The sequence below is a fragment of the Silurus aristotelis genome (genome assembly GCF_946808225.1).
Source record: "Silurus aristotelis genome assembly, chromosome: 11".
NCBI classification, from domain to species: Eukaryota; Metazoa; Chordata; class Actinopteri; order Siluriformes; family Siluridae; genus Silurus; species Silurus aristotelis.
In genome coordinates this window covers 29,435,507-29,453,006 of record NC_139584.1, presented here as the reverse complement: position 1 = coordinate 29,453,006, position 17,500 = coordinate 29,435,507, and the positions used below count along the sequence as shown (strand labels likewise).

Sequence of the window (17,500 nt, the reverse complement as noted above, 5' to 3'; positions counted from 1 at the left end):
CTGCAAGACTCTAATCCGCCAATAAAACGCTTGTAATTGTGCTTTGAAAGCTGATTATTATGGGATGCTGCTGAGAACGATTATCATCGGCGATGTCGTCGTTTGTATTTTGTTTGTGATTCCGGGTCGACACATCAAGTCCGAGTTTTTTTGTTCTAGCGTTCGTTTTTTTCTGCGGCGTTAACGACGAAAGGTTTGTTCCGTTCCATCGTTTCCTCGGTAACCGCTATATTATTGTTCGTGCCACTTCAGCCCTACATAACAAAGTTCTCTAAATGCGGCCTACAGAAAAGAAACCCACCTACACATTCCTACTTTCTGTAATCACTGGCTGTTCGGCATCGAAAGGGTTCGCGGTTAAAGGAAAAAAATGAATTGGAAGATAATAAGCGCGACTCTGCGTCATCACACCACGACGTCGCTGATTATTTTAATATAACAGCAACAGCACAGTGTTTAATCCCCCACACACTCGCTCCTGGATGCTTGTTGCTGTTCTGCACTGTTTTGCACTTTTTTTTGTAGAGCGTGTCAGATTTCAGAGCTTCGGCGTGAAATAAACTGCATGTTCACGCTGCCGAATTGGTTTTCACGCTCAAAATGGAGGACCGGGTTCTTACCAAGTGGGTCTTCGCTTTCTGCTTCATCTCCTCTGTGAAAGCTACAGCAAACCTGAGAGAAAAAAGTGAAAGTGTGAAAAAAAAAACGCAAATGTGGAATAAAAATTACATTTTACATCCCAAAAATTGGTAAAAAAAACCTCTTTTTGGCTAAAAGTATTGACCTGACTTTCATTTACAGCCATATGTTTTTTGTTTCCTGTTAAAAAAAATTTCCCACAAAGCAACTGTACTGGACGTCTACGGATGTGAGAGCATGAAATCTTTTCCTTACTTGAACTGACCTGAGCTCCATGAAATTTCATGAGGAAATGCTTTAAATATGTTGGAGTGGAAGATCTCCTGCTATGGATCTCCTGCTATGGATCCCTATTGAACACGTTTGGGATGAATGTGAACGTTGACTGCACCCCAGGAACCTCCTCATCTCACCTACCTGACTTTACTAACAACCTTGTGGATGAATGAATCTCCACAAATCTCCACAAAATCTAGTGGAACATCTTCTCAGAAAATTGAAGGATATTATAATAAATCTTATGGTCAGGTGTCCAAAAGCTCTTGAAAGTATGAATGATTTTGTAGTGAATTTGATGTGTAGTGAATTGTACCACGTATAAATCACAAAATTCACTCAGGAATCAATCACTTTAATAAGAGTGTAATGATCAGATGATCCTTTGATTGGCCTTTGGCTGAAATTCATATATTTAAAGATCAAACGTGAGATAGTTTGTATAGTTTCATTGTTATTTGATTGGTGTAGAAAATTATTATTATTATTATTATTTAATTTCCTCTACTAACGTTTATTTGAAGAGGCGCCACGTTAGCGGTGTGTGTTTGTGTGTGTGTGTGTGTGTGTGTGTGTGTGTGTGTGTGTGTGTGTGTGTGTGTGTGTGGCTACGGCTTTTCTTCACACTTCTGCCTTTGTACCAGGAAGTCAGTGTCAATTCAGGTGCAAAATAAACACACACACACACACACACACACACACACACACACACACACACACACACACACACACACACACACACACATAGTTTTCAGGGTCTTTACACTTCCCCTTCAGTGTCAAAGAAAAAAGAGAAGTATCACTTTTCAACTGTTCACCCTCGTCAACTTTTACATCTCCTGTCTTTCGTCTCTGCGATTCAGAAGGCCCTGGGAGTGAGGATGAAGCTGGTGTGTGTGTGTGTGTGTGTGTGTGTGTGTGTGTGTGTGTGTGTGTGTGTGTGTGTGTGTGGTGTGTGTGTGTGCAGCAGCTGAGGCTCTTCACTATACAAAGTTTCAGTGTGTTGACTGAATAAAAAACTCCAGGCAGGAACCATCAATTACATTTTTTTTTTTTTAATGGCCATATGTCCTGGTTAAACATTCACAGGGCAACACACACACACACACACACACACACACACACACACACACACACACACACACACACACACTCGTAAATTATTTCATCCCACCAGTCTACACATTCCCAAAGCCACAAATCCATTGTATTAGCATCTTGTATCCCACGGCGCGTAGCCTAGCAACCGCCTCATTCTGACTTTCAATGAGTTTATTAGAAAAACAATAAATTGTAAAAACAAACAAAAAACAAACAAACAAAGCAACAAATAAATAAATAAAACAGACCTTTTCCCCACAGTGAACTTCTGAGGGAATTGTTGATATGCTGAATAATTTTGTCTCATTTGCACTGTCACTCCACTGCCTGCTTTTCATATGTAGAACAAATATTTTCATTTCATTAGTGCTGGTTATAATGCAGATGGGTTGCTTTGAATGGTTATAATGGAAACTGCATTGCTTTTTTAATAGTTACACTGGTTATAATGGGAGTTTGTAATGGTTCTAGTTATAATGCTACTGATATGAGTTTGTATTGATCTGATTAGTTCATTAGAATGCTTCTGATGTGAATTGTATTAAAACTTATAATGGAGATTGATTTGAATAGTTATAATGGTGTAATGGAAATTGAATCAGTATAAATACTTATTATGGTTCTAATGGGAATTGTATCGTTTGAAAAGTCATACTGACAATTGTACTAGTTGTGATAATTTTAATGAATTTAATAAAAATTCTACTGTTTTATTGCTGTAATGGGAATCGTTTTGTTTTTTATAGTTATAATGGGAATCATATTGGTTTTATAGTTTGCTAATGGGAATTGAATTGGTTTAATTGGTATAATGTGGACTGTTTGAATATTCATACTATGGATTTACAGGTTTTAATGGCGCTAATGGGAATTGTATTGGTTTAAATGGCACTAAAATAAATTGTATTGGACACTGTAATGTCTACTGGGAATTTGTGGAACACCATTAAGGACCAATTGAACCCTTTTGACATTTTGTATAATAACATATTGGTAGCTACTGGATGTCAGTAAGTTTCCAAATTTCAGAAAGCTTCTACTCTGGCTTCTTTAGTTTGATGATTATTACTTAAAGTGTCCACAAACACACTACATAACAGAAACATTAGATAACAGTTTGAATGGTATTTGTAGTGGAAACCATTAGAATTAACTTTTTTTCCAGCATGGACATCATTAGCCTAATTCCCAGCAACAATACAGAGTCCTATGGTGTTCACGTTGCTTAGCAACACTGTCATCTTGGCGTCTTTCCATGAGTTTCAATTCAAAAAGTAATAAATTGTGGCTCTTTTTAGCATTTAATTTCCTCATATAGCAACAGAACTGAGAGAAATGTTGACATTCTGGATGATTTGGTCTCATTTTCACATTCACTGTGACTCACCTTTATAAACCTATGCTTAGACTTGACATCTATGTGCTAGCTGGCTACATCATTAGCCTGATTTTTAGTCAGAAATGAGTCCTTTAGTGTCTATTTTAATGTCTTGCTCACCCTGAACTGTGTGTTACTTTCCTCTAGTTATTTTAATCTAAATTCATTTAAATCAATTTTTAATTTAATTAAATTTGCGCTTTTAGCTAATAAATTTTAGTGTCATAAATGAGTCCCTAAATGCTTTTTTTCTCCTCAAAAATTCCTTTATACTTTTGTATTGAAGGAAATTAACAGCATATCTGAGGAAAATATTGATATTCTGAGCAATTGTGCATCATTTTTGTAGCACAGTCACTGCCTCTTGTCATTGTTTTCATAATAAACTACCAGCTCGCTAATGCTTTTGGCATCCTTGCTACCCGATTGCTTAGCAACAGTGTTGGCATGATGCTTTACCACTTAAACCACTTATCTGACTTTCCAAGATTCTGACAAACAGCAAAAAACATTTTTTTCTCCTCAGTAGGCAGAGATTTTAGTCACCTTAAAGTGTCTGTCCAGCATTTGATGCTACGTTCAAATCGGCTCCATAATTCCTTTATAATTTTATTTCGGAATCTTTTCAAAAAATTTTGCCAACATTTTTGAGAGAAATATTGATATTCCGAACAATTTTATTGTATTTTTTCTGTCACTGCACCTTTTCTTCATTATTATATACATATAAACCTTGCCAGCTTTATGCTAGCGAGCTAAAACTTTCTGGTGTCCATGCCATTTTGTAGCGTTTGTGTTTTTATGACTCGCATTACTGTACCATGTGACTTTATATTAATTTCTCCATTTGAATTTAATATTACTTCTGAAAATAAAGAATTTTATTTAAAAAAAAAAAATCACAAATTTATCAACACATCTGAGAGAAAGTTTCATATTCTGGTGTATTTAATCTAATTTCCACTGGAACTGTTCTTTTCCTTCATTCATATATATATCTAGTATAACGTTGTCTTTCAAAGAGTTTCTTCTGAATGAAATAAAGTGGATTTTCGCTTCACCTGGCTTTGTGTAGAACTTTTTTCATGACACTTCGTTTGTGTTCGTCCTTCACGTCCTCGTTGATGTCCGTCCCTCCGAAAACCACTCCGAAAGGCACTCCAGCATCTGCAACCAACACAATACTATTCATGATCTGAGATGTTAACGTTAGCCATGAAGCTCCAGTAGAGATGTAAAGGAGCTAAAAGAAAAACTTTTAAGAAAACTGTATTGTTCTTCACAGGTGTGTGTGTTCGTGTGTAATCAGTTTATTTCATTTAAAAAAATCACCTAATAGCAGCCTTCCTCCTTTATACAGATGAATCGCCAACGCTGCATCGAACGGTTCTTGATCTTGACTCATCAGCAGCGTTACTTCAGAAGCTGAGCCGAAATCTCTGGTGTCCCGAAGTACACAGACATGACCTGCGCTCTCGATATGATCTCTAAAATCACACATTCAGCAACACCATCAGCAACATCATCACAACACTCTCACCACAGTATCACAACACCATCACCAACACCATCAGCAACATCATCACCACACTCTCACCACACCAACACACCGTCACCACAGTCTCACCACATCATCACCAACACCATCACCAGACTCTCACCACACCATTACCAACACCATCAGCAACAATATCACCTCATCATCACCACACTCTCACCACATCATCACCACACCATCAACATGCTCTCACCACACCATCACCACACTCTCACCATATTATTACCAACACCATCAGCAACATTATCACCACACTCTCACCACATCATCACCAACACCATCACCATACTCTCACCACATCATCACCAACACCATCACCACACTCTCACCACATCATCACCACACCATCAACATAGTCTCACCACATCATCACCACACCATCAACATACTCTCACCACATCATCACCACACCATCACCACACCATCAACATACTCTCACCACACTCTCACCATATCATTACCAACACCATCAGCAACATTATCACCACACTCTCACCACATCATCACCAACACCATCACCATACTCTCACCACATCATCACCAACACCATCAACATACTCTCACCACATCATCACCACACCATCAACATACTCTCACCACATCATCACCACACCATCAACATACTCTCACCACATCATCACCACACCATCAACATACTCTCACCACATCATCACCACACTATCACCACACCATCAACATACTCTCACCACACCATCACGACACCATTACCACAACATCACCACATCATCACCACACTCTCACCATGTATTTAACAAACACAATATAAACTGCACATTAAAAACTTTTCAGAACATCTACAAAACCTTCTTTAATATGTTAATGCAGCATCCTGATTCCAGCAACATGTTAAAGACACGTCAATGAACAGTTTATAACCCAGTTATAAAACAGTGTAACGTCTCAGCGACCACAGAACATCAGCTCACGATGAACATCTACAAACACAATCCACTGATCCAACTGTAAATTTGGAGATGAGGTGCTGCGATCGTTTGGATGGATTATTGGTAAATAGGATAATGAGGAAAAAAGTAATGGCGCCCTGTGAGAGGAGAAAGACTGAGGTTTTACGTTCTGCCACGTGTGAAGACACAAGGAATTAAATTCTGTACCTCACTGTTCTACATATATAAACATAAACGAACAAACACAGGCACATAGACATAAAACATAAAGATACACATATAACCTATATAATATATTACCTATAGAAATCTACATATCATTTAAATAATATTCACATATTAATGAATATTTATATAAACCTGCATTTATTTTTAACAATTTTCCTGTGGATCAATAAAAATATTCTCATTTATTTGGTTGCCAACGCAACAGGCCACGCCCCCTGTGCTCGGAGTAACCTTATAAGTACATCCTCTGGATTTAAAATAAATTACTTATGAAGCCACGCCCCCTGACAACAACAGCAGCTTCTTAGAGACTTGATGTGGCCACAGACTCATACAGCGTTATGATTAAACTATTAAGTAGATTTACAGTAGATTTATTGTTTGTATTTTATATTTAGGGATTTTGGAGGGGGAAATTAAACGGTTATTTCCGGGTTTCTATATTTTAAAACGGTTTTGTTTCCATCTATATTATTTGAATATACAGAACGACATGTAATAATTTTTAAATATTTTGTATGTATTTATTTTGTAATAAATTAATCTCTTTACCTGATCCTTTCGGCAGTTGTGCAGTTCCCAGTTTTGGGACTGAGGCAAGCTAGGAACAGTAATCTCATTTCTCCGCTGTGTAGCGAAATAAATATGAAATAAGATAAAAAATGAATTTAAAAATGTAATTTAAATATCATTAAAAATGCGGATCTGTTTAATAATCCCGTCCTGCACAGCAGGGCGGCCAGTGCTGTGTTTTTACACGGATATTTACTTTTGGCGGTGTTTTCTTTCCCTACCCGTATTCATACAAACCCGGAAGTTTCAATGGTGGTATAAATCATGATAACCAATCCCCGTGAGAAGTGCGATAAAATTAGCCAATCAGAGAAAAAAAGGCGGGATATGTGTGAATACAGGTGGAGAAACGTGTAGTTGTTTGCTTTTTATTCCGGGTTCGTTTAAGATTTTTGTTCTCCGGGAAACAAGAACTGCATGTTATTAGTTCCTGTTAATTAATATATGTGTAAATTTCGTATTTTGAATTATACATCATAATACATATATTTATACATCTATATAATTATTAATATAACGAAATAATATAACGAAATAAAAAAGCTGTTCATAATTATTAACAGGAAAATTTTAATATATCTCAAGCAAATATATAGCAGGTAATATATCATTAATAATATAATTATAATAATATCAACATCACGTGCAGTTTTTTTAAGCTTTTAAAATTTTCATAATAGTAATAAATCAGTTAATTTAGAAAAATAAATAAATCTAATGACATATAACAGTTAATATTCCTCTTACAGGCGTATGATTAAGTTAAAAATAATAATCCTGACCTCATTTTATTATTTTATTTAATTTATTTATTTTAATCATAAAGCTCAAATAATTAGTACAAAATAATATTTAAATATAAATCTCAGATTATTAGATTTTTTGTATAATTACAATTGTTTATTTATTTTTTACATATTTATTTAATATTGTACATCATTGTTTCATTTAATACGTTTATTTATAATTTATATAAGCAACTGTACCATCCACAGCACTAAACAACTAATATTTGAATATATAATAAATAAAAACAGTATAATAATTTTGGAGTCGACACTTAAAAAAAGAAGTAAAAGAAAAAAAAAAAGAAGTTTACCACGTGGTAATTACCAGAAAATTATAACAAGGAAGAGAAGAAAATAAAAGAAGGTAAAATAGAATGGTGTTTTTTTATTGCTGGGTATATAATTAAATATGAAATTAATAAAAATAAAAATAAAATATTTTTTTTTTTTAAGTGAAATAATAAAGTGAATAAAATATATAGGCATATAGAAAAGAATAAAAAAAAGTGAATGGAAAAAAAAACAGGAGCAAATTATTTAATAGAAAAAAAAAATACAAATAAAAAGAAAACAGAAAAGTGTGGAAAAGAAGAAAAGGAAGAGTAAAAGACGCCGCGCCGCATCAAAGCGTCGAGCAACGCGGAAGTGAAAAGAGGTCACGTGATCGTCAGGACGCCACGCTATTGGTCAGCGTGTGCCCGGAATGAAAGCTGTGTTATTTATAAAGAGCGTATAAACATAATCGTGACTCCAAACTGCGAGTGTAAAGTCAGAATCCGGAGTGTTTTCGACTCGTGACAGCGAGTGTGTGTGTGTGTGTGTGTGTGTGTGACACTCATCTAATCCCGGGGTTTATTTCTGGGACGGATACACAGAGAGAGAGAGAGAGAGAGAGAGAGAGAGAGAGAGAGAGAGAGAGAGAGAAGAACAGGGTGTACAAACTTTTGCACGTGGATTCGTGTGTAGAGTTGGAGCTGAAATGTTGGTGGAGGAGATTAACAGCAGGCAGGTGGATGGCTGAGCTGTCACACTGAAAGAGTGTGTGTGTTTAAAGGTAATGTTTACGCCTGTGTGTGTGTGTGTGTGTGTGTGTGTGTGTGTGTGTGTGTGTGTGTGTGTTAATCATCACGAGTTACTGTTGCAACACTGAAGCAGCTGATCAGGAGGAAATCTGTGTTACTCTGTTTTATTCCATGATTATATGAAGAGTTTTAAAACAACAACAACAACAACAACCACGTGATTCATGTGTTTACTAATTACTGTTTACTGATTAATTGTTCAAATCTCATTGAAATATGAGAAATAATACCCTCAGAACGAAAGACGCAGAATTGCGCCTTTGAGTTGATATTTATTGGAGTGAAATGTGACTTATTTGAGTAAATACTTCACTTTGTGTGATGTTCATTTTGTTTCTATATATCAAACTCATTAATGTGACGGTATGAAGATTCTCTTTGACCAAACAAATCTATAAATCTCCAGTTTGTTTCTCCAAACGTTTGCTACACACCAGAGATGTTCTTCACTAGATGGAGATGTTTCTTCTTCATCTCAGAGCAGTTCAGTAGGATTTAGGTGTGGTGACTGGGCAGGTGGTTCCATGATAGACATCACTCTAGACGTCTGTCTGCTTTTTAAATAACACTTACAGAACTCAGACGTGCCTTTCGTCTTGTTGTACGATGAAGTGGGTTCCAGTCCAGACGGAATCGCACGTTGATTAAGTATAGAATGGGAGCCATGTTGATATTGGATTCCTTCCACTTTCTGGAATCTTCTCTGCTCCAAAACAACCCCAAACTATTAAACTCCCACTTCCGTGCGTGAGTGTGGGGGTGAAGAAGTCTGATCACATCTTCTCTCCTGTTCTTCTTTTTACACAAGTTCTTCTTTTCCTGTTTGGACTCCACAGAACTTCTCCATCAGCACCACATGATATGTTTTATTGATTCTCTACATTCTCTTAAGGAATAATTATAATATCTGTTTATCAAACTCCTGTTTCTCTCAGGGTTCCTCAGTAGACACGTCTGGTTCCTTTAGAAGATCTGCACCAGCACACATCATGTCGAACCAGGATGTGAGTGAGAACTCTCCTCTATTAGAAAGCTCCGGGACTCTTTCCAGACCGGAGCCGATATTCCGAGGTCGTTATCTGGCCTGCGCCGCCATCCTGCTGGCCGAGTCTCTTGAGCGCGTAGCGTTTTACGGCATTACTTCCAACCTGGTGCTGTTCCTCAACGGCAGCCCGTTTTACTGGGAGGGAACTCTGGCCAGCCAGACGCCGCTCATCTTCATGGGCGTGACGTATCTGGTGTCTCCGTTCGGAGGCTGGTTGGCCGACGCCTGCCTCGGGAAGTTCTGCACCATTGCGGGGAGCTTTGCGTTGTATTTGTTGGGAATGCTGTTTTTTCCATTCGTGTCCAGCGATAACACTCGGGTGGCTCTATGTGGAGAGGAGATGGCGTTTCCTGTACAGCCGGCCGAGTGCTACAGCATCAACGGATCACTTCCTGCCAACGTCAGCTGCCCGACCCGGAAAGCCTACTGCAGTCCAGTGATCTACACGGGCCTGGTTCTGGTGGCTCTGGGTGTGGGCGCGGTGAAGTCAAACATCACACCATTTGGAGCAGATCAGGTAAAACTATTCATGGCATTAACACACTGTTCAGAGCAGATCAGGAAATGGCGTTCACACTGTTAGGAACAGGTGGAGCAGATCAGGTAACGGCATTCATGGCATTAACACGCTGTTCGGAGCAGATCAGGTAACACAGTTTGCACTGTTTGGAGCAGATCAGGTAACACAGTTTGCACTGTTTGGAGCAGATCAGGTAACACAGTTTGCACTGTTTGGAGCAGATCAGGTAACACAGTTTGCACTGTTTGGAGCAGATCAGGTAACACAGTTTGCACTGTTTGGAGCAGATCAGGTAACACAGTTTGCACTGTTTGGAGCAGATCAGGTAACACAGTTTGCACTGTTTGGAGCAGATCAGGTAACACAGTTTGCACTGTTTGGAGCAGATCAGGTAACACAGTTTGCACTGTTTGGAGCAGATCAGGTAACACAGTTTGCACTGTTTGGAGCAGATCAGGTAACACAGTTTGCACTGTTTGGAGCAGATCAGGTAACACAGTTTGCACTGTTTGGAGCAGATCAGGTAACACAGTTTGCACTGTTTGGAGCAGATCAGGTAACACAGTTTGCACTGTTTGGAGCAGATCAGGTAACACAGTTTGCACTGTTTGGAGCAGATCAGGTAACACAGTTTGCACTGTTTGGAGCAGATCAGGTAACACAGTTTGCACTGTTTGGAGCAGATCAGGTAACACAGTTTGCACTGTTTGGAGCAGATCAGGTAACACAGTTTGCACTGTTTGGAGCAGATCAGGTAACACAGTTCGCACTGTTTGGAGCAGATCAGGTAACACAGTTCGCACTGTTTGGAGCAGATCAGGTAACACAGTTCGCACTGTTTGGAGCAGATCAGGTAACACAGTTCGCACTGTTTGGAGCAGATCAGGTAACACAGTTCGCACTGTATGGAGCAGATCAGGTAACACAGTTCGCACTGTATGGAGCAGATCAGGTAAAAACATTCCAGCCTTTAACACACTGTTAGAGGCAGATCAGGTAATGACCTGTGAGCTTTAGAGAGTCAGGATCACTCGAGAGATTCACAGAGAATTCAGCTATTAAACCATGTTTGGCCATGTTTTTGTTCAGGGGAATCCTGGAGTAAGAAACTTGTTATTTTCAAACTGGAACATCTGGAAGTTTTTAGAAAAAAAAATATGAATTGCTCTCAAATTCCAACATTCAACTTAAATAATCAGTCTTCAAAACGTATAAAATATATAATTGTTATAAATATTATGTCAATATTTTTGAAGTTGTAAATCCACAAAAGTACCCCCCCTACACTTTTAAACCGGTATTACAAACTGCTTTATTTGCATATTTGCACCTGATTGGCTGTTAAATGTAACAATGTAATAACTTTCGCCTTTCATTTGTTCAAATCAGGAAAAAACGAATGAACTCTTGAAAAAACGTCTAAAATATTGTGATTTGTTGTTATCATATAAAGACACCAGCGTCACTACAGACATCCTCATTCGACCCCTGAGTCACTTGCGTGTATATTAATAACATGAGAAGTAAAAAAAAAAAACCTTGGTGTGATCTACAAACCTGAGATGTTCCTGTGTGCAGGGTTTCTCGTGTCTTTCTGAACCCAGGCTCAGTTTCACTTCATGAATCTGGGAAACACGGGGAACAGACTTGATTTCTAATCAGAGGCAGCTAAAAAAAAAAACGCCAGGACGGTCACAAGACCGAAACAGTCTGTGTGTGTGTGTGTGTGTGTGTGTGTGTGTGTGTGTGTGTGTGTGTGTGGACTCACTTCCTAATCACCAGCAAAACTGCCAGTGTTTTCTCTCCAGCTATGACACTGTGATGATCTCTGTGAGTTTTAGGAATAATCTACAGTGATGCTCCTCATGTTCTTCTTCATATCCTTCATTTATTTGATTAATCTTCAGCACTACTTCACCAGAACCCACGCTGGACCTCATGGTTCCTAAAAATGCATTTCATCCTAATCATGGACTAGAAGACGTTTTATTTGTTTAATAATTGCTACAGTGGTAATTCATCTGGTGCAATTTATTAAAGTAAGAACAACATAAAAAAAATCTGCTCTGGGCCCTTTAGCTCCACCCACAATTTTCCAAATATCGGAAAACTTCCTGTTAAAGATTTATCCTTGGATTTTTGGTGCATCGTGTGAATTTATCCTCATAAATTTGGTGTCGAAATCCCTGAGCCGAGTCTTAACCTGAATGATTATTCCCTAACAATATGGCCGACACGTGACCAACGTTTACAGCAGGGCGGAGCTTGAGTTACACAAGGAGCTGATTGGCTGAATAACTTTTAGATTTCGGATTCTGATCAAGAATATGGAGACTATCAGCCAATCAGCTTTCAGCCTGGTGTGTGTTTACAGGAGGCTGATTGACGGCGTCTTTGGAGCAGGTTACAATAAACGCGTTACGTCTGTAATACGCACCGATTCGATTTTACTTCAGGTCACACCTCCGCGCTCGACTCTGCGCCATTAACGCGTGCTGTTTCCTGGGAATTTATGGCGCGTCGTAAAGGTTATTTTCCTCCAGTGGTCTTTTTTTTTAAAAATGTGGATTTTTTTCATCGTGTTGTTTAATTGGATTTTTTTTTTGTCACTTTAGTGAAAAGTCAGTAATTGTTTTTTTTTTTCCTCCTTCAAATTCGACTCCCACACTTTAATAAAATCAAGGACACGGATATCGAGCGGGTTACAGTGCGGCTCCGTCTCTGTAAATTGGTTGAGATGAGCTCCTTTTTCGCACAGAGATGGGATTAGTGCTCTTCAACCCTTTCAGTGTATGAAAGAGCTGATAGGAGTATTTAGAGCGAGAACTATTACTTTTTTTATTTTCTTTTTTCCAAATGTATTTCTTTTTGGAGCGCTTTCATGCAACAAGAAAACATCGCATTTGGACTGGAAAAAAAAGTCTGATTTTGCCAGTAATAAACCCAACGTGTGGACCTGAACTTCCGTAAAGAGCAAATGGAAGAACATCAGGTGGAGACGAGGCTCATCATTTAGATTTCTGAATCATCTCAGACGTCGATTTCACTGCTGAATGATATTCCTCTAGCAATATCTCATCATTCTACACTAATACCAGTGCCCTCTTATTGATTACACCCAGTGTTTATAATAAAACACGACACAGTCGATATCAGGCGTCTCCTTCCAGGTGTCATCATTGTGTCCATGTGAATAATGTCTTCTTTAATACATCACCGAGTTTCAGTTTTGTGTCATCTGTAAATGTAGATGAATAAATGAAGCCTGATGTTTTCTCTTCACAGGTGAAGGATCGCGGTCCCGAAGCCACGCGCCGTTTCTTTAACTGGTTTTACTGGTGCATTAATCTGGGTGCGATCTTGTCTCTGGGCGGCGTCGCGTACATCCAGCAGAACTTGAGCTTCTCGGTGGGATTCACCATCCCCACCGTCTGTCTCGGGATCTCGCTGGTTGTCTTCCTCCTGGGACGCACCGTCTTCATCACTAAACCGCCAGACGGCAGCGCCTTTACACACCTGGTGAAAATCCTGGGTTCAGCCTTCTGTGGAGGACCTGAGGACCCTCAGCTGTTTAGGTAAGAATTCACACTGAGGATGGATGGATGGATGACTGGGTAAATAATCGGATTGGTAAGAGATGGATGGATAAAGTTGATTGGTAAATGAAGAGAATCGGATTCTGATAGAAGGACGGGTAGATGTTTACTATAAGGTTTATTGATGAATAGATACATTGCTGACTGGAAGATAAATGGATAGATAAATACTGTAGATGGGAAAAAAACTAAAATATGTAAGCATAATGAATCGACGGATGGATGGAAGGATAAGAAAAAATCTGATCTCACAATCAGTTCCTGTTAAAAATCAGCCATGACATTGGGTTCCATATGTGACATGGGTGACGCGTGTGAGGTGGGTTCTCAGGTCGATGTGGGTGACCTGGGTTCCATAGGTGAGGTGGATGGAATGGGTGATGTAGGTGAGATGAGTTCCATGGTTGACATGGGTGACCTTGTTCCTGTGGGTGACCTGGGTTGAATAGGTGAGGTGGGTTCCATGGTTGTGGTGGTATCCATGGGCAATGTGGGTGAACTGGGTTCCATGGGTGAGGTGGAAACCATTGCTGAGGCGGGATGGCTTCCGTGGGTAATGTGGGCGAGCTGGGCTTCATAGGTGAAGTGGGATCTATGGTTGAGGTGGGTTTCATGGGTGAGGTGGGATCCATGGGTGAGGTGGGATCCATGGATGAGGTGGGCGAGCTGGGTTCTATGGATGAGCTGGGTTCCATGGGTGAGGTGGGATTGATAGATGAGGTGGGTTCCATTGGTAATGTGGGCGAGCTGGGTTCCATGGGTGAAGTGGGATCTATGGTTGAGGTGGGTTTCATGGGTGAGGTGGGATCCATGGGTGAGGTGGGATCCATGGATGAGGTGGGCGAGCTGGGTTCTATGGATGAGCTGGGTTCCATGGGCGAGGTAGGATCCATGGGTGAAGTGGGTTCCATGGGTGAAGTAGGATCCATGGGTGATGTGTGTTTCTCACTCTCTCTATAGCAGGACAAAGCCGAGTCTCTTGGACGGAGCGAAGGTGACCTACGGAGGAAGATTTTCCGAAGAAAAAGTAGAAGAAGTAAAATCGCTGCTGAAAATCCTGCCTGTGTTTCTGGCACTCATCCCTTACTGGACCGTCTATTTTCAGGTCGGTTACACGCTTCCTGTTCTCCTTCAGCACCCAGAAGGTTAGGAGTTGAAGTTTCAGCTGAGCAAAATGCTACAGTGTTTTTTTTTAAAGAATAACCAAAGTAATATTTAACCTCCTGCGTATTTCCCCATAATCACTGTGTGTTAGTGGGATGCAAATTAGCCATTGTGATGTCATCCTGCCCAGGGGGCGGGGCTTCTTTTATTCAAATAATTTTACTTTTACAGAAAATAAATAATATTAGGGAATAGATCATGAAAGGAAATTCTAGTCTGGGAAAAGTTTAGTATTTTTTTTTATAATCTCAACATGAAGGGTTTTGTTCCCTCACATTTATTGCGTGAAGAAACTGGTCACTGTGTTTATGCCTGAAACCTGTAGGTTCTTGATCTCATGTACGTTTTAGCAGCTGCTTGTCAACGGGCAGAACTTCAGACATGAAAACGATCGCTTTGAAGTGCTTCATGTATTATTTTGAAATGTGGGTTTTTTGAGGCCAGTGAAGATACAAGTTCCTCTTTCATTCTTCCCCACAGCTTTCACACCTCAACGTTTCTTTTTCACAGGAAATTCGTCTGAGGCTTTTTTCAGCGTTTGGGTTTTTTCCTCATTTAAGTAATTTTCAGAATTACCATGAAAATATTTTCACTTTCTTTAGCGGATTTTTTTTTTGCTTGATGAAACAAAATTGTATCAACAATTTAAAGTCATAATTGCCAACTTTTGAGAAGCTTTGAGATTAGCCCCGCCCACTTTACCTCACAATCGAGAGAAATTCTAGTGAAGTTTATTATCCATTTATAAACATTAAATTTTCGTAAAGACTGTAGTACATCCTCCAGCTCTCAGATCTCCGTCTCATTGTCCCTGGTGGCATGAGTTCTCAGCGTGATGAGGAGAAGGTACAGAAGGTACGATACGAGATCCGTTTCCCACCAATTACACGTAAAGGTCACTCCAGAGTTGTCGCATTTCCTGCCCCATTCAGCTTGATTTCTCTCTCGCCAGCTGTTAAGCTGCTCATTACCTCCAATTTCTCTCATTTATTCCGGCTTTAACCAGGCTGTAGCCTCTTCTTAATCTTCATAGATCTTTAGCTTCTGATCTGCTGCTTTAAACAGAGTTGTATGTTGTTTACACTTGCTAAAGAGAAACTGTTCTGCATGGATTGATTGCTGGACACATAAAGTGATGAATGGATGGATTGCAGAGATTGATAGATGGAGTGATGGATGGATGAATGAATTGAGTGATGAGTGAATAGGGTGATGAATGGATGAAGTCATGGATGGAATGCAGAGATTGATGGAGTAATTGATAGATGGAGTGATGGATCGATTGACTGATGGATGGATGGATAGGGTAATAAAAAAAGATGAATGGGGTGATGGGTAGATGATCAGATGGATGGGGTGATGGATAGATGGATGGGGTGATAGGTGGATGATTAGATGGATGAGGTGATTGGATGAATAGATGGATGGATAGATGGAGTGATTGAAGGAGAGTTTATGTGGCATTTGGATTGAGTGAAGATAAAATGATATGGAGTAATGGATGGATGGAGCTATGGGAGAAACTTCATTAGCATTTAAATGTGTGTGAAGAACATTTTTAAAGGAAAACGAGTGCATGATGGTATGTGATGGTTGATGTTCCAGATGCAGACGACGTATTACCTGCAGAGTCTCCACCTGCGCATCCCCGGCACAGAGGCACAGAACTCCACAGATCTCCAGCAGGTGAGAGCTGAAACATCTCCTGAACCTTCTAATAGAGAGCTGTCTGGAGTCCGAGTGAGAGTCAGGTGTGAGGAGAACCTCAGTCGGCGGGAACCTCATTCAGAACCGTGGTCTCTTCAGAGTATCTGAGTTCACTCGCACCTTCTCCACCTCAGGAGCTCGTTATCTCTCTCAGTGTGCAGGTTTCCACTCTAACACCTCATAATCCCTACAGTGAAGCTCAACTCCTGTCTCTGTCTCTACATTTTTCATAATTCACCTCAACCCTGAACACCAGCAGCAGCCTGAGGGGATCGGGGGAGGGGGAGGAGGGAAAGTTTTATTTCAGAAGTATTTATAAAAGTATTATTTAATGATTGAGAGTGCTAAAGGCAGGATTGTGAATAAGATATTTGTATAAATCAAAATCATTCTCAATATATATATATTTTCCCCCCAAAATAAATAAAAACACAACTAATTAAACTAATTATTTAAAAATAAAGCTAATTATAAAAAAGTTACATTCGATTAAATCATCAAAAATACAAAATTTTGTTTGTACATTTAATTATGAATTATAGGTTTAAAAACATATATAAAATAAAACGTTTATCAATCTGCATCAGCCAGAGAAAAACCCATATTGGTTGACCTGTACTGTGCAGCAGAGGTAGCTCTTGGTCTTCATGAGCACCTGTTTCATCATAGTGTTTAATTGTTTTGAAGACTGCACTTGGAGATACATTTAAAGTAGATTTTTTTTGGATTGACTGAACTTCATTTCTTAAATAAATGATGGATCTTTTTTCATTCAGTGTTTCCTGATAAAATAAGGATTTGTACAGTAGATGTAGCGGCACTAAAAGGACTATTGACTCTGTTCTCACCAGTTCCTCTTCTGATCTTAAGAAATGTCACAAATGGACCTTTGAGGCACATGACATGAAAAGCGTTTTAG

The 17,500-nt window shown here is 39.3% G+C and overlaps 2 protein-coding genes across 4 annotated transcripts in view; one reads left to right on the top strand and one right to left on the bottom strand.

The window, feature by feature from the left end:
* glt1d1 (glycosyltransferase 1 domain containing 1) overlaps nt 1–6,918 on the bottom strand; it is a 23,154-nt gene extending 16,236 nt beyond the window's left edge. For 2 of the 3 annotated variants that reach the window (XM_083554257.1, XM_083554258.1), the window contains exons 1-4: nt 6,659–6,882; nt 4,727–4,881; nt 4,456–4,561; nt 621–672 (exon numbers count right to left, since the gene is read on the bottom strand). In XM_083554257.1, the coding sequence (XP_083410383.1) occupies nt 621–672; nt 4,456–4,561; nt 4,727–4,881; nt 6,659–6,726 (381 nt within the window). In that variant the 5' untranslated portion in view covers nt 6,727–6,882. Of the gene's footprint in view, nt 1–620; nt 673–4,455; nt 4,562–4,726; nt 4,882–6,658 lie in introns of all 3 variants that reach the window. The other variant, XM_083554256.1, reaches the window with a different exon arrangement.
* Nucleotides 6,919–8,139: 1,221 nt separating this feature from the next.
* The window catches only part of slc15a4 (solute carrier family 15 member 4), a 37,479-nt gene continuing 28,118 nt past the window's right edge, over nt 8,140–17,500 (top strand). The window contains exons 1-5 of the mRNA XM_083554240.1: nt 8,140–8,521; nt 9,485–10,111; nt 13,400–13,689; nt 14,671–14,815; nt 16,480–16,560. Of these exons, the coding sequence (XP_083410366.1) occupies nt 9,539–10,111; nt 13,400–13,689; nt 14,671–14,815; nt 16,480–16,560 (1,089 nt within the window). The 5' untranslated portion in view covers nt 8,140–8,521; nt 9,485–9,538. The remainder of the gene's footprint in view (nt 8,522–9,484; nt 10,112–13,399; nt 13,690–14,670; nt 14,816–16,479; nt 16,561–17,500) is intronic.